This window comes from Durio zibethinus, chromosome 10 (genome assembly GCF_047325235.1).
Source record: "Durio zibethinus cultivar Kanyao isolate XHJ-2024 chromosome 10, ASM4732523v1, whole genome shotgun sequence".
In the NCBI taxonomy this organism is placed as follows: domain Eukaryota; kingdom Viridiplantae; phylum Streptophyta; class Magnoliopsida; order Malvales; family Malvaceae; genus Durio; species Durio zibethinus.
This window is the reverse complement of record NC_143171.1, coordinates 28,773,363-28,792,807: the sequence shown is the minus strand read 5'-3', so window position 1 is coordinate 28,792,807 and position 19,445 is coordinate 28,773,363. Positions and strand designations below refer to the sequence as shown.

Here is a 19,445-nt window from a genome sequence, read left to right as displayed (position 1 = left end):
ATTTTAGTTTCATTGTGATTAATTATTCCTTATACTTCCAGAAAGTTATGTTTTATCAATGTAATATTTCATCGATAAAAGCTTAAAATTCGTCTGCAATATTTTTAGTGATGGTATTACCGACAAAAGAATTTCGTTAGTGCTAACTATGTCAGTAATGCTATTCCATTATTAATGCTTTAAATCCATCGATAATTATCAACAGATTTATTAGCAATGGATTTTCCTATAGAATTTTTCATCAGTAAATCTGCCTGTAATGGGTTTTTTTTCATTCGTAATAATAAAATTCTATCGATAATAGTATTTTTAAATCATGTTTAACTATTATTTTATAATTTTTTATTGTATTTTTAATTTTAATTTTAATTTTAAAGTAATTATATGAATACTAAAATATACATAAATAAAAGAAATAAATAAATAAAACATTCAATTTCATTTATAAAAAAATATAATAATATTTTATAAAATTACTTATAAATTCTAATTGCAAAATTGTAAAGAACAAAGCCCTATTCTATTTACAATTTACACCATAATGTTGAAAGTAGAATAAAATTTTTACAAGACTACAACAGAACACAATCTACCAAATATTGTTATAAACATGTTATAAAGAATTTTTGTCTTGAATGTTTAAAATAATGAAATGAAATAAAAATAAAATACAACCAAGACACAACCTAATATACCTCATTCATTTGACGAAAAACATAGATTCCATCATCATCACCTCTATCTATAATAAATGATGACATGTAAACGCCTAAACAATGAAGACAAGACAAGAAAAGAATGTAAGATGCATACAGAGGTTGAGTGCTCAACGAAAAGTAAGATAGAACATGAAAATTCCACATATAAACAATAACTAAAAACTTTGCTGGTATGTCCAGTGTCTTTAATAGCAACTACATTATCATCACATGCCTGCATGTAAACATTCAAGAACTTATGTCCATCAGTCCATGTGTATAAATTACATGTGGATGTATTGTCTTTGCATTTATAAAAGTGTAATCAATATTAAAGAGGTATGTATCTGTCTTTTTACATATTAAAATAATCAAGAATGTTACTAATGATTGTAGAAGGTAAGGAAGTGGAGAAAACCCATAGCACAAACAATGCAATTCACATTTGACAACTGATCTAGAATAGCTAGATTTGTTGTGGGAAAGACCTAATCAAGTATAGTTTGCACAGAATTATATTTTAAGTTTTAGGCAAGGATTTAAATCACGATCATAATTGCATTTTCTGTCACATCACATTTATTATAGTTGTGAATATAACGGATAAAATAACGGTAGTTGCGCTCATCGTGGTTGTAAATTTTTTTAAAATTTTAAACAACCTATCATAAAATGAAATAAATAATAATTATAAACGTGGTTATTATATTTAAAGTAATTTATAATATTTCAATTCTTTAATGTATATATTAAAATAAATATTTTATATTTTATGTTTTTTAGTTTTTAGTCATAAATCAATATACATATCTAAAATGTTGGTCATTAATATATCCATGAATTTTGTCGATATAAATACTATAAATGCATATGATTGATGACAATTTATCATTATGAAATTATTATTATTATAAATTAACCTAATTAAAAAGAATAATAATGAACATTTAAATATTTTTAAGTACAATGATTAAGGTAAATGGATTAAAATCTAATTATATGGTATAGATACATGTAAAAACACTTATACATATCATCTTTCATTTTTTTTTCAAATTTTTCATCTAAATTTTAAAATCTTCAAAACATTCCCAAAAACTTATTTCCCATCATTATTTGCTTTTGTTCTAAAAGTTTTTATCTAAAATATTAAGTATAATAAAATTAATAATAAATATACTTAATAATATTAAATTTTTATTAAAAAATTATTTTTTAGATAATTAAAAATTAAATTCACTATTTAACAACTAACAACTCAATTAAATTTTTATCCAAATCATAAAAAAAAAATTCAAATATCCATTTCCTAAAAGGTAAAAAAAAGATATGGTCAAAATAAAAAATAAAAACCAATTTATATCTGACATTAACCACTTTCTTGTCTTTTCCTCTCTATTCACTTTCTTTCTTCATTGTAAAATAGAGTCACCCACAATCCTATCCATGTGGGTGCTATTTAAAACTTTGGTTTCAAGTATTAGAATTCGCATGATTAACAATAGATATTATAACCCATGCAATAGTAAAATATGAAAAATAGTAGGAAAAACATGAGATAGACATCCATGAAAATAGTCACTTATTCTATGTATTCAAACAAGAACAAATCAAAGGATGTATCATTTATCTTATGTAGTAAATTTAATTTACAATTAGAGTTTAAAATAAAAAATAAAAAAAGTTTGTAGAAGTTGATAAATAACGTTTGGAATGAAAAATAAGCAAAAAAAATCGAATAACATCATAAGAGAATTTGATTGAAAAAGTTCCAAAGGCATATGTCTTGAAAAGATTTAAATAGGCATATATCTTAAGATAAACCTAGTAATTTTAGACACGATACAATAATACAACACAAAAATAAAATGAAAAAAATTGTATATGTGTTTTAAAAAAACATGTTTCGTGTTTATTCGTGTCAACATAAATTTCGATTCGACACAATTTATATGATATATTTGTTGACTCGTCTAAATACGTGACACAACACGAATAATATGTTTAATTTAATCTTATCATACAAGTACATATTTAATATGTTTAACACATGAACACATTTTTTATATATTTTTTAATTTAATATAAACATATAAAGATTTTTTTAATTTTTAATTTTTTAATTATGATACTTAATTAGCTATTTAATTTCATATAATAATTATTTTAAACATTTAATTATTATACTCATTTAATAATTATTATAAAATTATTTTTTATATTAATAATATAAACACAATATAAATACAATATAAATATTAATACTAGTCTTATACATTATTATTTTATTCTTTAATCTTTAATAATTTATCATTTTGAATTTGATACTAAAAATTAATTTAGTTGTGTAATATAAATTAAATTTTAAATATATATATTAAACACATATTAAATAAGTATTAAATTTTTTTATTTTTTTAATATGCAAGTACCTTTTATATTATTAATATGCCAAATTTATTAAGCTGTAAATGATAAATAGTTTATAATTATTTATTATTTTAGTCAATTTTTTTTGTATATATTCGTGTTAGTCACATTTATTTATATATATTAATATTAGTCGTGTCTGTTCATATATATCCATATTATTCGTATTTATCGTGTTGTACTTAAACGAATTAATTATATATGTGTTAATCGTATTTTGTTACGTATAACCCATATATCAAATGTGTCATGTTCGTATTTAAAATTTAAATACGTTTCATAATTCGTGTTATGTTCATATTTTAATAATTTGTGTCAAACACGATACAAGACATGACACAAAAATACGAATTGACAAGTATAACTTAAGATAAGCATCCAAATACTTTGTAGAATATTAAGTTTTGTGTGAAAATTTGCCTTAATTTGACATTGAAATGCCATAACTCAGAGCATCCGAATGCACTGTTTGAAAATTCGAAAAATTTGTTCATTTAACGTAATATTTCAATTTAAAAATAATGATTCTTCATTCAAGTAACGTCTGTAGGAGGTGTTTCAAACATCCATTGATTTATTTAACAAATTTTCGTATTAAATCTCTGGAAGAATCTTTATTTTAAGTGTGTTCAAAAAAATTTATAAGTACAATTTTTAATTTCTTTATTTAGACATTATTATATCTTAATAAGAATAATGTTTTCAAGAATTCATTTCTATTTAAGAAAAAAAATTATTATCCTTAAAATAGCTTTTCAAGTATCTTAGTTAAAATTTATTTAATTGTTGATTGCATTTAGTCACTTTCAATTTACAAGATTATATTCATTTAGCCAACTGATCTCTAGAAATTTGAAAAAAAAAAAAAAAATTTCATGTATGATCTTCGAAATCGAAACTGGCTTCGACTTCCACCTTTAAGTGGCAAGTGGCATTCATCAGCCTTCATTAAGGCTTCCAAAAACTTGATTGTTACTGCAATCTAGATTAGCGGGCTTGAGCTCCACTTAATACTTGTAATTGTCCAACTTAGATTGTCTCCATCACCAAGACACGGTAACTTTTTGAGACACGTGGAGTTTAGAACCATTTCTGTATGCGATTGCCAACTTTGCGTCTTTGTCCCAATTTCTTAGGGATGCGCATGCATGGAGAAAATCTTGAATGTAGGCCTCGCCTTTTCTATCCCTGCTAAAATTCCATCATCAGCGGATTCTAATATAATTCCTTCCAAGTTTCTCAGCAAGACAATTAGAGTTCTCTCCTAAGAATGTTTTTATAAATTAAATCTCAATTTAAAATTTAATTCAATTAATTTATATATTTATTTTTAAACAATATTATTCAACAAATTTAAATTTTATTTTTTTTATTTTTACATAGGAGATCAAAGCTTAGGAAAAATTTTAAAAAAATTACAAATGCTGAGAATTAAATTTCAATCTTATTAAAAGTAGAAGAATTATTTGGATTAAACTTCAGATTTATTTAAAATTATTCAAGTCAATGTCTACTGTATCAAACAATTAAGCAGTGGATATCTTAGAAAGAAAGTGCAACATCCAAACATTCTCAGAATTCCAAAGATAAAGAGGCATTCTTGTAAATTGTGATGTTTCTCTCTAATCTAGACCATTTAAGAAAAAAATAAATTATCAATTTGAATAATTTGTCTATAATCTCTTAATTATAATCAGTATAATCTCTTTTTCTTGTTGTTTTTATTTTTTCTCCTTCAACCAAACGGCACCGTTTATGTCACAGGTAAAAACCTAAAAGCAACCCTAAAATTTAATTTTCTCCTTCGTTTTCTCTATCTATTAAGCCGCCTTCCTCTACTTCTCTCTTGAAACCGCCCTCCTCCGATCCGTCAGGCTTCGGGCTAAGCTGAAAATTTACAGCTTTGAATCCCATTTGCAAATTCTTCGTCTTCTGTTCATTCAATAAATTTTCGACTCTCTCCAAGAAAAAAAAAGGCCTTTAATAATCAGTCTTTCTCTTTTTAGAGCGTAGGATTGGAGCAATTTCGAGTTAATTTCTTTCTTTGCTTGATTTGGAATTTGGGTTTCTTCTCGTTTCTTATTTGCAGTAAGTTGTCAGCCTCTTTGATCCTTTTCATTACTGAAGTCATTTTCTTTAATATGTTTAGATATATTGATTTTTTTAATAAGACTCTGATGTTCTTGTTGGGTTTTTTTTTTAGCTCATTCTTCCTATTATTTATTTTAACTGCTACTTACAGCTTTGACAAGCTTATTAGATTTTTCTGGTTTTGGTTGTAATGTTGAGTATTGAGTGTGACTATGATGATAATGATTGATTGGTTGTTTAAGTTTTTATGCTTCATGTTAAGGTTGATTTGCTTTCGGTTTTAAATTTTTTCCACAAAGACGATTAAAATGTTTTATTTTCTCTTAGCTGCAAAAAACAGGGCTTTTTGTTTTAGGATTGTTATACAATATCCATAATTAAAAGATGAAAATACCCTTAAAAACCTTAATCCGTAACTGAGTAAGAGGACATTACTGTCATTATATACTTAGCTAACAATAACCAAAGGAGATAGATTTTGGTTTCTCTGCTTGTAACTGTGTGGGCTGTCAAAATCTCAATCTTTGAATCTGCAGAGAGGAGAAATATGAGATTCAAGAAGCAGAGGCGTCACAGGAAGACGGTGAGATTTTTCTCAGTGTGCTTTGGGTTCAGGCAGCCATTCAAGGTTCTTTGTGACGGAACTTTTGTTCATCACATTCTTCATAATGATTTAACACCCGCTGACAAGGCTCTCTTTCCGCCTTTGTCAGGCTTTTCACCAGCTGGTCCTACCCCTCCTTTTTTTATCTTTTCCTAATTGGGTTGGGGTTGGATCTCTAAAGGTAAGTGCTTTTGTATGAAAATCTGACACCTTTTTTGTGGGGGGTTTTCAGCTGTGTTCTGGCGGAGGTGAGAACACTTGGTGCTTCCCAGTCTGCATCCTTCCTAGCAGCGCGTAAACTCGCAATTGCAAGGTAACCCCTTTCTCTTTTCCCTTTTGTTGTAAATTTTTTAATCTTGTGGAGGCCATTATCCTTAACCACTTTACTAGTGCTATCACTTTTACTTCTGAATTATGATGACGTGGCTTCTGTTTCTATTTTTGTTCTTTTGACAATATTTTTGGAAAGTTAATCATATGCAATCTTTTTTCTAGTTCGGCCTTCTTTCTATGAATTAAATTTTTTTGAATTGTAATCGAACCTCATATTCAGATGTGATCATGAGAAGAGGGTCAGTGCTGATGCTTGCATTACAGAGGTAATCGGAGAACATAATTCTGAGCACTTTTTTGTTGCTACCCAGGATGCTGATCTCCGAAAGAAACTTGAGAAGGCAAGGCAACTTTCTTTCCTTTTCTTCACCTTTTATGTTGCTATTTGGTCTAATTCTTTGCTCTTTATGTACCATTAGTTCCTTCAAGGACATTATTAAGAGGAATGCTACGGGTACTCTCCTCAAGCATCACCTTTCAAGGCTCGAACTCACATGAAGCCCCCTCACTTAACTTTCAAAGCTAAAAAACCGGTAACTTGTTATCACAAGTTTTCTAACTTAACATGATAATAAAATGAAAATCTGATTGTAAGAAGACCATGCTTTATAACTTTTCAAACAGAAGCCATAGATCAAACTCCATGTGTCAATAAAAGAAAATATTACTTTATTTTCCACGTGTCAATAAAGCCATAGGTCCTTTGAACTTGTATTCTAATTCATTCTTTGTCTTCCTTTAGGTGCCTAATGCTCCTTTAATAGTTGGTCTAAGAAATTCTCTTTTCCTTGAGACACCATCTAAATTTCAGTGTGAGTTTGTCAAATCTTATGAAGAAAAACGCCTTCATATGACTGAGAAGGAATATAAAGCGTTAGAGAAGAGGACTACTAGCATTCCTGCAAATGTGGATGCAGGGGATTCTTCTGATGAAGAAGGTTTGGGTTGTCACACTCCAGGGTTGCAGCCACATAATACCAGAAATTATTCCGGAAAGGAAAGAGATGTAAAGGATAGGGTTTGATTGAAAAGAAAGAAAGCTAAGGTTCTTTCTCACATCCATCTACTTGTACCAATTTGGTCGTGTGTGCACATCTCTAACCTAATCTAGTTTTTATAGGCAGGAGCCTTATGATTTATGCATTTTCTATATGCTGAGAGCGAGTGCCTTAAACTGCTTTTGCAAATGTTGCTAAGCATTCATGATTAGAACATGTTAGTTGGAAAGCTGAAAATGATAACAGTTGGAGCCTAAAACATGCATTATGCATAGCTGCCATCTAGTGCCATCATCCATATCAATCGAGTAATATTTTCCTCTTGTTATGCACACTTGCCATTAGTGTAAAAATCTACAACCTTGTGATAATTAGAATCATGTGAGGGATGTAGATTGCTTGGAGATCAATCTATCACATCTTTAAATAGAAGCAGAGTTCAACATACTTGACTTTTCTTTTAACCTCCTAACTGAATTTTGGTACATTATATATATATATATATATATATATATTTGTGCTGTGCTATTAACTTTTTGCCTTCTTGAATTTTATAGGTTCCAAACCCACTTTCAGTTAAGAAGAAAAAGAGTCGTGAAAACCCAAATCTTGCATCTAAGAAGGCAAGCTTTGAGCTTACAAAATTTTCTGTTTGCTTGTACTTGTCTCTTTCAAATGTGTGTATCTTAAGTAATCTGAGGCGTCATTGATCAATTAAATTGACTGTTAGGATGGCAGATTGGCAGTTAAATTTTACGTTCATACACTATTTGATATTTAAGTCTCTTTGTAGGAAGTTAAGGACGATTTCAGCAATTCACAAATCAAGAGGAAACAGAAGAGGTCACCTAGGGGTAAAAGACTTGTTGGGACAGATGGTATGGGGCAAGTGTGTGAGAGAGAGAGAGAGAGAGCTTTGAAATTTTGGCATGGCGAATGCATTCACGACTGACAGAAAAAACTTTCTTGTAATTATGATGATATGCCAATTGCCATGTATTTTTTTTTTTAAAATCAAATATATGAAACTGGTTCTTGAAGTTGTTTTTCACTCTCCAAAAAGACTTAATTACAGGTACAGTTTACATACTAAGGGCGTAAATGATAAACTTATAGTTTCAAATTATTCGATTTTAATTCAAAAAAAAATTTGAATTTGATTTGAATTTGAATATTTTGATTTATTAAATGAGTCAAATTCGTGACTCTAAGTTGTTTACGATTTTATTAAATTTTTTTATTTTTATATATATTTTATTATTTTAATTTTAAATTATAATTTTACCCTAAAACTAAAAACCTTTATCTCTTTCAATCTTTCGACTCTCCTTTCCTTCCCTCCATGCGGTGTTATCCTATTTCTTTCAATCTCACAACTCTCCTCTTCTATTTCAATTTCACGACTTCCCTCTCCCCTTTCCTGAGGCGCTATTCCATAGACATAACAAAAGGACTTTGTTCCAATATATGTGTTTTTCGAGACATCCCAAGGTAAGCATATGTTATTTCTTTTTTTGAAAGGCATAATGGCGAACTGAAATAGGGATAGGGGGTATATTCCAAGAGTGTTCACACAGACATTGAGACTCACCTAATCCAATTCCTTCTGTCTTCTTTGTCCAATTCACTCTATCTTATTTGTTTTTGGTGCATTTGTTCCTGTTCAATTTCATCCAATTGATCCCACACTTTTCTTTGTTTCAGTAAAATCAAAGTGGGGTCTTCCAACACTAACTCGCTCCAATACTCATCCAATCTTGCTACAAAAATGTCCGAGCCTTCAGTCGTCAGGGTCTCCAATGCTAGCCTTGCCATTAGTGTTTTGGATCCTCAACTTGAAGATCACAAGCTCTCTGGTCTGTTCTTTTCCCCTTTACTTCCATTTGTTTTTCGTTGAAGTTTGATTTAATGTTAGGGTTGTAATTTGGATTTTATTATTCATTTTAATTTTAATTTGAAATGAAAATTATATAATGTTGGTAATTTTGGCTTATTTTAAATGATAATCTGATTTTGTATTTGATTTTGTTCAAAGTCCTTTGTTAGTTAAAAATAAATGTTAATGGGTCTCCAGCACTCGCCCTTTTGCTTATCATTTTCCTATCAGGAATATGCAGATTGATATGTTTGGAATCTGATAACGAGTCTGAAAGTGGTTCTAAAGGGAACAATGAAAAGGAGAAGGGATTGAAGGGTTCTAACATTGATGAGTCCCAGGGGTTAGAATGGCGTTCTAGATTTGTTGATTATGAATCTCATCTAGGTTTGTTGATATTGTATCTCCATCTATATTTTATGTGATTGTCTGATTCATGAAACCTTGATGTGATTTTGAAAATGCAAAAAGAATTATATACAGCATATTGGAATCTATTTTCTTTTACGTTAATGGAAGTTTCAGGAAGTATGTTTTTCAGGGAGTCCTAATCTAGTCCAAATGTGCGAGGAAAGTTCTACTCAGCCAACTTATAGACAAGACGGTGTTGATTCGTTGCTTCCTCTTCAGGTATGATTATAAAATGGTGCATTATTTAGCTTTTGAAATACTACAGATTTCTCACATGTTTGGGTGAAATATTCGCCCTGGTCTATGCACATCACGCCCTCAAATCTTTTGGCTTCGAGGAAGGAAGGCCTCCAATGTCCAATTTTATCAAAGTGGAGAAAACAAAGGGTTGGGTATCCAGAAATCACAAAATTTCTGTCATGATTCGAGCTGAGTGAGCTTGAGCTCGGCTTGGGTTTTATCTCAAATCGATTTCGAATTTGAAAAATAGAATTCGATCAAATTCGAGTCAAATTTTAAACTTTGATTTTTGAGTTTAGCTCGAGCTTGAACATTTTAGTGTATCGATTTGGCTCAATTACACTATTAAATACATACAAGGGACATATTTCATTTGAGGTTGTTTCAATTTAATATAATATAAAATAAAATTCAACATTCGTTTATATTATAATAGCAACTTTACGCTTTATATCTATAAGTTATATAATATTTTTTTAGTAATTGATATCACATAATATCTCTTATTAAATTTTGTTTAATTAATGTAATAATTATTTACAAAGATATATGTTTTAAGTGTGTTAAATTATCACATTCAAGAAATATGTATAAAAACACTATATGTATTAAAAAAAGGCCGGTAATAATATATGCTGCGGAAGAGACTAGTTGCATTTAAGTGAATTACCCATGAATTAATAATTTATAGACCTTGAAGGAAGGTTAGAGTGTCCACGAGGCACTTCACCTTTTCTCCCAAATCTATATTCTTTCTTTTTCTTTTAATTTTTTGATTTTTTGTTAATAAATTTTAATATAAATAAGATGATAAAACAATTTATATTTAATGAGTTTTGATTCATTTCAATTTCAATTTAATTGATGTATATTTTAAAATTCATATTGGATTGAGATTTTTTCTTTTTAATAATTTATGTGCCTCTAATGATGAAAATTAAAAGTAAATAATATTACATTTAAAGTCAAATATGATTTATGCCTTTAATCTATTTTTTTTTCAAGAAAAGATAGTTCTTACGAGGGAGAAAAGGGGAGGATTAACTAGCTCAAAATCAAGACATTTATGTCCCCATAAAACTTCCTCGACCACTAGATCAAGAGGAGGAAAACATCTTTAATCCATTATTTTAGCAACTAATATTTTGTGTCACTCATTCTTTGCCTCTAATTATTAGTTTTATTGTATCGACGTATTTGATTGATTTAGATTCATCGATTTAATGGGGATAGTTTTTGTAAATCGATGACTTAATTAAGATAGGATGATTTTTCTTTGCTAGAGATTGAAGTCGAGTAGAAGATAGATTTAAGATGCTTTGTTTTGCTTTGTCTCAGGATTTATATATATATATATATATATATATAAATATATATTTTATTTATTTGTTTTGGTTTTTATATATATTATATTAATAAAAATATTATTTAATATATTTATTTAATAAAATATTATATTTATATGTAATTAAGATGTATTATATATTAAAAAATTATAATTTATAAATATTATAAATATTAAATTAATTTTTAATCAAATTAGATCATATATAGATTATACATATAAATGTCAAAGCAGGATCAAGTATAAAAAAATAATAACCTAAGAAATAATAATCCAATATCAAGTCAAAATGAGGAAGAATATAAAACTCACACTTACCTTACTCGTTACCATCCTAAGTGAAGGTGTTCACGTGATATCTCTATTTGGATTTTTTTTTTTTTTTGCTTAGGATTTTTTGTTTAGTTTTAGCTTTTTTTAATCATTTATTTTCATTTTTTAACTATATTTAGAAAAATAAATTTGAAAGAATGGATTTGTTTTTAAATTTGTTAGCCAAGTTGTGAGAATAAAATACATATATTATTTACAAATTAATTGATATATTTTCAATAATCATTGCTTTTATTCAAAAATTATAAATGAAATTATATTTATTTAATTCATTAAATTTAATACTATTAGATATAAATAAAAAAATTTTAGACCTACGAGCATGTTGTTAGTAGTTTATTTAATTGTATAGAAAAATAATGGTTTGCTTAATACTATATACAACTGCATATCCATATTTAGGCTGATTCCCGTGGCAAGTCGTTTCTCACTAGTGACATCATGAGCTTGGAATTTGCAATTAATTAATGGGTCGCTAATCCATCAATTCCGAAACTTCTCTTCTTCCACTTTGCTCTTGTTGGCGCATGTATAACTAAATATTCTAATTTCAAAGCAATAGTAGCTCTTGATCTCTAGTTTTGAAAGTGGCACACTAATCTAATCTAATGCATGTAATAAACACACCAACTTGCATAACCCTCCTCAATATTTTAAATTCTAATTCACGTTAAAAAAATCAAAATCAAAATAAAAAACAACAACAAAACATAACAACTATATAAAACGCAAAACAACGAAGGTATCAAACTCCATCTACATATTTTGCAGCCTTTCCAATCGACCTTGTGTTTCTTCCCTTTTTCTGCCTCGATATGCATATTTGATATTTGATAATATAATAAATTATTATTATTTCGTTGGAACTTGATGAAAGAAAAAAAAAATTGATGACTGACAAACATTCAGCTCGATTCTTGGCCCACTGTCTCTAATTAGGTCTCCAGGGTCCTCCCATTTTGTTTCGAGTCAATACTAGTAACTATCTGTATAATACATATATATATATATATATATATTTTTTAAATAACTATCTGTATAATAATGGAAAGAGAAGGAAATGGAAATGGAATCGTAATCCTGTCTTCCGCATTACCCCATAAATATATAATACGATGTTATGTATGCAGTTGCAGGCAATATACACAACTGCACATGGAAGGAAGTTTCTTCATTAAATCAAGCAAACGAGCATCCATAATTATTAGTACACTAATTTAAAGCTTCATTAGTTCCACCGCCTATGGCGTGTCTTGAGTTCAAATTTCATGGGCTCTCTATCCCCTCCCCCTACACCCGGCAGCCCCCCGCCCATTCCTCAAAGTTAATTTCAGTGATTCAAAAGTTTGGAAGATAACGCCATGTGCGCCACGATACACAATTATAAAATTGTCTGAAATTCTACCAAGGGTCAATGTTGTGGAAAGGGGTAAAGTTTCCTTGTCAGAAATATAGTCAAAAGAACGTAAGATACGGTGGAGAATGGACTCAATGGAGTGATTTGAATGGTGACTGTTGCAGTAAGTGGGGTTACTTTTTGTTATGATTTGTTGGTTGTCTGTATGCTTAGAAATGAGCAATGGCAAGCTTTTCTGTTTATGCTGCTATATTCTCATGTGAAATTCCTAAGCTGAAACCAAATTGTTTTTTTTTTCCTTTTCCATGACGAGGAGCACCGACTTGCAGACGAACAAATGGGAAATACTTGCAAAAGAGACAAAGTGAACTATCTTAGAAAGACCCAACTTCAGCTTAAAGTCATTCATACATATATATTATATAAAATGAACCTAATCTTGAAAAAGTGAAGCAATATCTATAATTTTGTTGAGAAATTGGCACCTCATTTGCCAACACCAGTCCTTCAAATTGAAAACTATGCTCATTCCTTACCTAATTATTTTGTCTTTGTTAACCAAAGTACTAGTAACACTAACACTTGTTTGATTTGTCTCTTCTATGTAACCCATGAGAGTAACTAACAACATTAATCATCCATAATGTTTACCGGTGCTTTTGGAATACCACTTGCCTCCCTTCTGCAGTATGACTTTGTTGAAGTACTAGTACGTTTTGTATTTTTATTTTGGCCCGTTAGTACGTTTTGTGTTGGTTTTCATAATTTTCTTTCATAAATGGGTTTTCAATTTTGTAATGTTGCAGCATTAAATTTGTTTCAAGTATAAAAACAGTAACCGATAATCATGCAGGCTGTAGTTTTTTTTGTTTTTTTTTCTAAACAAAAAGAAATTGTATAAACTGAAACATACAATTGAGTATCAAATTGAAGGATCATTGATGATTGCTGCCACTGTTTCTGGCAAAAGAAAAGGACAACAAGGCAAGGGATCGGTTTGTATGATTAATGACAGCAGACAGATAAAAACAGAGCTTGCAAAGGCATAAGGAGCCGACAGCAGAGCATAATTAATAACTGATTCAATAATTCAATGTAACTTTATTTAGTCTTTCATTTCAACAATTAAGAAAAATAAACAAAGTAGAAAGCACAGAGTGCTACTAGTCAGTCGGTCATCTAAGCCTGCAGGGCATATTGATATCAGCACGTGAGTCCAGAGATGTGACAAACAAGAAAACAAAACTAAAAAAGAAGTATGTACTAATAGTCATGTAGAAAACCCGTTCCTGACGCCGGCTCTGTTTGTCTTCTTCTTCTTCTCCTTTCCGGCCTCTTTCTTTTTTCTTTAAACAAATAAGAACAATATGGTTTTCATTCAAATATGAAGAAAGAACACAAAATGTTCTTTGTTTTGGTTCCAATGAAGCCATAGCGTTCACTTTCACTCTCTGCTGTACCTGCCCGACACTTTTCATTTCCTTCGAATCCTTACCGGCAACCTTTTCTTTCTTTCTTTCTAATCAGAAAGAGCCCAACACACACAAAACAAAACAAAATGGAATTTCTCTGGTTTTTGCTCTTTTCCTTTAGCTTCACACTCTCAAAGTCTACCCCGGACTCTGCTATTCTTCTCAGCTTGAAGAAGTCTATCTTTAATGACCCCTCAAACCTTCTATCCACCTGGAACCCATCTACAATCCACTGCTCATGGTACGGTGTCAGGTGCGCTAACTTCTCTGACAAAGTAACAGCTTTGTCGCTTGCTCAAAGTGGATTTTCCGGGGAGATCCCCGCAGATATTGGAGACCTTAAGTTTTTGGAGGTTCTGGAACTCCAAGGAAACAACTTTTCCGGCCAGATTCCTTTCCAGATAAGCTCTCTTCCCTATCTTAGTGTGCTGAACTTGTCCTTCAACTCATTTTCCGGTTATATACCAGATAAACTCATTGGTAACACCAACTTGAAAGTTATCGATTTGTCGAATAATCTGCTTTCTGGTAGGATTACTGTTGATAATTCAAGTAGATGCGAATTTTTGATCCACTTGAGGCTGTCTAATAACTATCTAGTTGAAAATATTCCCCCTGAGATTGGAAATTGCAAGAATTTGAGGACTTTATTGCTTGATGGCAACGTTTTACAAGGCAAGATTCCGGTTGAAATGGGCCACATCACAGAGCTTCGGGTTTTGGATGTATCTAGGAACAGTCTCACAGATGTAATTCCAAAGGAGATTGCAAATTGTAAGAAACTATCAGCTGTAGTGTTAACCAATTTGGTAGATTTGGGTCCTGATGAGAAAACAAACTCCATGGACAGTTTTCGAGGAGAATTCAATGCATTTGATGGGGGTGTTCCTTTTGAACTGTTTTTCCTTTCCAATTTGGAGGTTTTGTGGGCGCCAAGAGCAAATCTTGTCGGGCGGTTGCCTGAGATATGGAGTGAATTTTGTTCGTTCAGAGTCCTAAATTTGGGGCAGAATTATTTTGGTGGTGTGGTACCAGAAAATATTGGGATGTGTAAAAACCTTACTTTCTTGGATTTGAGTTCCAATGCTTTGTTTGGATACCTTCCCTGGCAGCTACATGTTCCTTGTATCACGTACTTGAACGTTAGTAGAAATAACATTTCTGGTAACATTCCAGGATACAGGAAGGCCAGCTGTGATGGGAGCATGGTCTCTTATGGTCTATATTCTAGTTTCATTGATATGGAAGATACATGGGTTGCATTTGCCTATTCTAATCTTCCTTTTTGGGGTCCTAAGATGGGATCGATGATGAATGAGAATTTCGCAATCATCCATGATCTAAGCTGGAATAGTTTCACTGGTCCATTACCTATGTTCTCCATTGGAGATCAATTGTCGGCAGGTAACAGTAAATTTTCATACAGGTTGTTACTGAATAATAACATGCTTAATGGGTCTTCCTATGGAGAGCTAATTTCTGATTGCGATAAGCTGCAGAGTGTCTCGGTTAACTTGAGTGCAAACCAGATAGGAGGTGGGATGCTGGAGGCATTTTTTCTTGATTGTCTACAGTTAACAGAGTTTGAAGCAGCATATAATCAGATTGAGGGATCAATAGATCCTGGTATTGGAAACTTGATGATGCTTCAGTTACTTGACTTAAGAGGAAATAGACTCTCTGAATCTCTGCCAGATCAATTGGGGAATTTGAAGAATCTAACATGGATATCTCTTGGAGAGAACAGTTTAACTGGAGAAATTCCATCCGAACTAGGTCAATTGACCTCTCTTAAGCTTCTTGATCTTTCCTACAATTCTCTTACAGGATCTATCCCTGCTAGCCTGACAAATGCTACAAATCTTGAAACCCTTTTACTCAACCACAATCGACTTTCTGGGGAAATACCCTCCTCTTTCTCTTTGCTTTCTCGTCTGACTGTTCTGGACCTATCTTTTAACGACTTTTCAGGTCCAATACCGAATCTCCAACATCAGAGTAATTGTACTGCTTTTAGAGGTAATAAACGTTTGCCTCAGTGTTTACCTTCTGCCGCAGCACCGGAAAAGCCTATGGGTCCGGCTAAATTTCCAAAAGGAAGAAATTTGAAACCTTTTATAATTGCAGCGGTAACTTCTGCTTCTGTTCTGCTTTGTATGGTTCCAGTGATAGTAATTATCTGTCAATTTGGAAGGAGAAAGTTTAGAAGACACGGTGCCCTGAAAGGAAAAGTGGTTGTGACTTTTGCAGATGCTCCAAATGAACTCAATTATGATAATGTTGCAAGAGCTACAGGTAATTTTAGCATCCGAAACCTTATTGGTACAGGTGGATTTGGGTCAACTTACAAAGCAGAGTTGGTCCCAGGCTATCATGTAGCTGTAAAGAGGCTTTATATTGGCCGATTTCAAGGCATTCAGCAGTTTGATGCAGAGATAAGAACGCTAGGAAGAATTCGACATAAGAACCTTGTAACTCTTATTGGGTATTATGCTGGGGAAAATGAAATGTTTTTAATTTACAATTATCTTTCTGGTGGAAACCTTGAGACTTTCATTCATGACAAGTCTGGAAATTTTGTACAGTGGTCAGTGATCTACAAGATAACTATGGACATAGCGCAGGCTCTTGCTTACCTCCATTACTCGTGTGTTCCCCGTATAGTTCATCGAGACATCAAGCCCAGCAATATTCTGCTTGATGAGAATCTTAATGCGTTTCTCTCAGACTTTGGGCTTGCTAGGCTTTTAGAAGTTTCTGAGACCCATGCCACTACAGATGTTGCTGGCACATTTGGTTATGTAGCACCAGAATATGCAACCACATGCAGGGTCTCTGACAAGGCAGATGTGTACAGTTTTGGTGTTGTACTGTTAGAATTACTGTCAGGGAAGAAGTCCCTTGATCCATCATTTTCTGAGTACGGGAATGGAATCAATATTGTTGAATGGACCAAGTTGCTGATCAAGGAGGGGCGTCCATCTGAGCTATTCTCTGCTGAACTGTGGGAAACTGGACCTAGGGAGAATCTCTTGGGAATGCTAAGGCTTGCATATGCCTGTACAGCAGAGACACTTTCTGTTCGGCCATCAATGAAGCAAGTTCTTGAGAAATTGAAACAGTTGAAATCCTGAAAAAAAAAATCTGTCACAAAATGCTGACAGAAAACACAAAGCAGCTTATGTCTACAGATTATTCTGCTTCCATATGTTGAAATGAGGTAATGCACAATTAGAATTCTTGTTATGCCAATTTTATATCAATTTCCAATATTCTGGCATGCTAGAAGTTTTAAATAACGAAACACAATTTTAGGAAAGTTCCTGTATTTTATATACTCCTTTTACATATTATGTTCAACCTCGTTCCCTATTGAGGTTAGATCTGCTTCTGACTGTATTCTTTCACTAGAGTATAATTTTCTGGTTCGGATTGTTTACAGATGACGTTGGAAAGGAACACTATTTTCACTCTGGCTCGGCATCCTATTATTTAATATCTTTTATCTCGCTGGCTAAGGTTATAAAAAACATGCCTATTATACCATCGCTTTTTATTCCTTGCTTTAAACAAATCTTTCATTTTGAGAATAAAGTTCCTTCATAATTAATCTGTTTATCTCTTTTTACAGAGCTGATTGGCATATAGTTGTTGAGATATCAAAGGTCACGAAAATATCGAATGGACTTTGCAGCTACAAAAAATGGCCTGTTGGTTTGTTACTTCTCCTAAGTTCAAATGAAAATATGTATGTGATTGCTTCATTATCAGTAGCAGGATTGTATGATATGCAGTAATCTTGGGGTGACATTATACTGTATAACTCGTTATTTGTTTCACTAAAAAATTATTTGTAAATATGTTCCATTAGAATCTGATATGATGGCATTTTGTACTCAGATTAGCTGCCTGTAGCGTGAGCAGTTAACTGTAATAAACTATGATTGAGAAAAACATGGTTGACTTGCCAGTATATATATAAGAAGTTTGCAAATTTCATAAAGCTACATATACCAAAACACAGACAATTATTTAACAATGAGTTTATGTACATAAACAAATGAGATAAAAAAAAATTAAAATAAAAAATAGTAGTGTACAAGCTTTTCTCAATATCTGCATGCAAGTGCAGAACTAGAACGATAATGTGAATGCGTACATCTTTTACCTGCACATTTGAAATTATGTTGTTCTATAAGCATTCAGGTATATAGTATTGGTAAAAGATGATTTTCAGCTCTCCTAATTATTTATTTGCACACCCAAATTAAAATTTTGTAGCCTAGGTACATATGACTGCTTGCTTCCTGTTGAATCACCTCCTCACATAAGTGAAGAAGAGTTATGTGATCTATTAATAAACGTGATTAAAATTCAATATCTGACGACTTTAAATATTAAAAGAAAAACACTATCCAATTGTATATCATATCCACGTGACAGTCAACCTAGTTTCGCTGAAACCTAGACGCAATTTCAGAAATCATTAGCATGCATGATATTATATATATATATATATATATATATGGATGCAAAGCCCAAAATGCAAAAAGTAAAATGTCCGCTGAGAACACTAAGAATATAGAAGAGGTGAAGAAATCATCCTATATGATAAGTCTAATAACTAAAAAATTAAGAATCTGCAAACAGCTTCTCTGTCAGAATGCTCAAGCACAAAGTCCTGTGCCCTGTTCAGATGTACCAGTCTACTCTACAACAGCATTGACCAGGAAGGACAAAAATGAGAATTGGACATTGCGTGTGTTTAGAAAGAAAAAGGGCTAAATAGTAAGCAGCTATTTGAATTAGGGCAGATCCCCTAAAGATTGTTAAGAATTTCAACCTACAAGGAGAAGGAGCCCCAGAAGAATAACCTTACACTTATTTGGAACCATGCATGCATACTGTATAATTCAAGTGCTTTTGGCTTTGGATCAATGTATCAGCTTATAATAGTACTCGAGAAGAGAATATTTGTACCCACTTTCACCGATTAAAATTAATGCTAAACCGTCTTCAGCTCCCCCTAACGAGCATAATCTGATCATGTGGAAGCAATCAAACAGGTCGTCCAAGTGTACTTACAGGCCAGTAACCTTCTGCAAAGCCAAAGATGCACAACACATCGATTGTGTTTACTTTTCGTCTGAGAAAGTACGCATGCAGTTATGTGGTCAATGGCAAATAGCCATGGATGCTGGCTGCTCTACTTGGACTTGACTTGGAGTCCCTACTCCCTAAGCTTACCTTAGCCAAC

General features: G+C 31.6%; 2 protein-coding genes and 1 pseudogene across 4 annotated transcripts; all 3 read left to right on the top strand.

Moving 5' to 3' along the window:
• The first annotated feature begins 4,920 nt into the window (after positions 1–4,920).
• On the top strand, positions 4,921–8,194 carry LOC111292873 (uncharacterized; annotated as a pseudogene). The gene is made up of 7 exons (XR_016345947.1): positions 4,921–5,216; positions 5,756–5,947; positions 6,056–6,136; positions 6,377–6,497; positions 6,899–7,201; positions 7,712–7,777; positions 7,948–8,194. The product of XR_016345947.1 is annotated as an uncharacterized LOC111292873 (transcript).
• A 159-nt stretch (positions 8,195–8,353) lies between these two features.
• Positions 8,354–10,106, top strand: LOC149516657 (uncharacterized). 2 transcript variants are annotated; one of them, XM_089767356.1, is made up of 4 exons: positions 8,354–8,645; positions 8,859–9,010; positions 9,262–9,417; positions 9,572–10,106. In XM_089767356.1, the coding sequence occupies exons 1-4, from the start codon at positions 8,497–8,499 to the stop codon at positions 9,664–9,666; spliced, it is 552 nt and encodes a 183-aa protein (XP_089623482.1). In that variant the 5' UTR covers positions 8,354–8,496; the 3' UTR covers positions 9,667–10,106. The 2 variants fall into 2 exon arrangements, with proteins under 2 accessions (XP_089623482.1, XP_089623483.1); XM_089767357.1 differs by having other exon boundaries at positions 9,556–10,106.
• Positions 10,107–13,891: 3,785 nt separating this feature from the next.
• Positions 13,892–18,055, top strand: LOC111293064 (LRR receptor-like serine/threonine-protein kinase RPK2). Its single transcript, XM_022885780.2, has 3 exons — positions 13,892–17,408; positions 17,631–17,707; positions 17,820–18,055. Exon 1 carries the CDS (start codon positions 14,275–14,277, stop codon positions 17,320–17,322), a length of 3,048 nt encoding a protein of 1,015 aa, XP_022741515.2. The 5' UTR covers positions 13,892–14,274; the 3' UTR covers positions 17,323–17,408; positions 17,631–17,707; positions 17,820–18,055.
• The last annotated feature ends 1,390 nt before the right edge of the window (positions 18,056–19,445 follow it).

Bases quoted from the DNA above. Each gene is read 5' to 3' on its own strand.
- LOC149516657 (XM_089767356.1), top strand. From the start codon at position 8,497: ATGCGGTGTTATCCTATTTCTTTCAATCTCACAACTCTCCTCTTCTAT. The intron at 8,646-8,858 runs GTAAGCATATGT...TCTTTGTTTCAG, and splicing joins GTTTTTCGAGACATCCCAAG to TAAAATCAAAGTGGGGTCTT. The intron at 9,011-9,261 runs GTCTGTTCTTTT...TTTTCCTATCAG, and splicing joins TGAAGATCACAAGCTCTCTG to GAATATGCAGATTGATATGT.
- LOC111293064 (XM_022885780.2), top strand. From the start codon at position 14,275: ATGGAATTTCTCTGGTTTTTGCTCTTTTCCTTTAGCTTCACACTCTCA.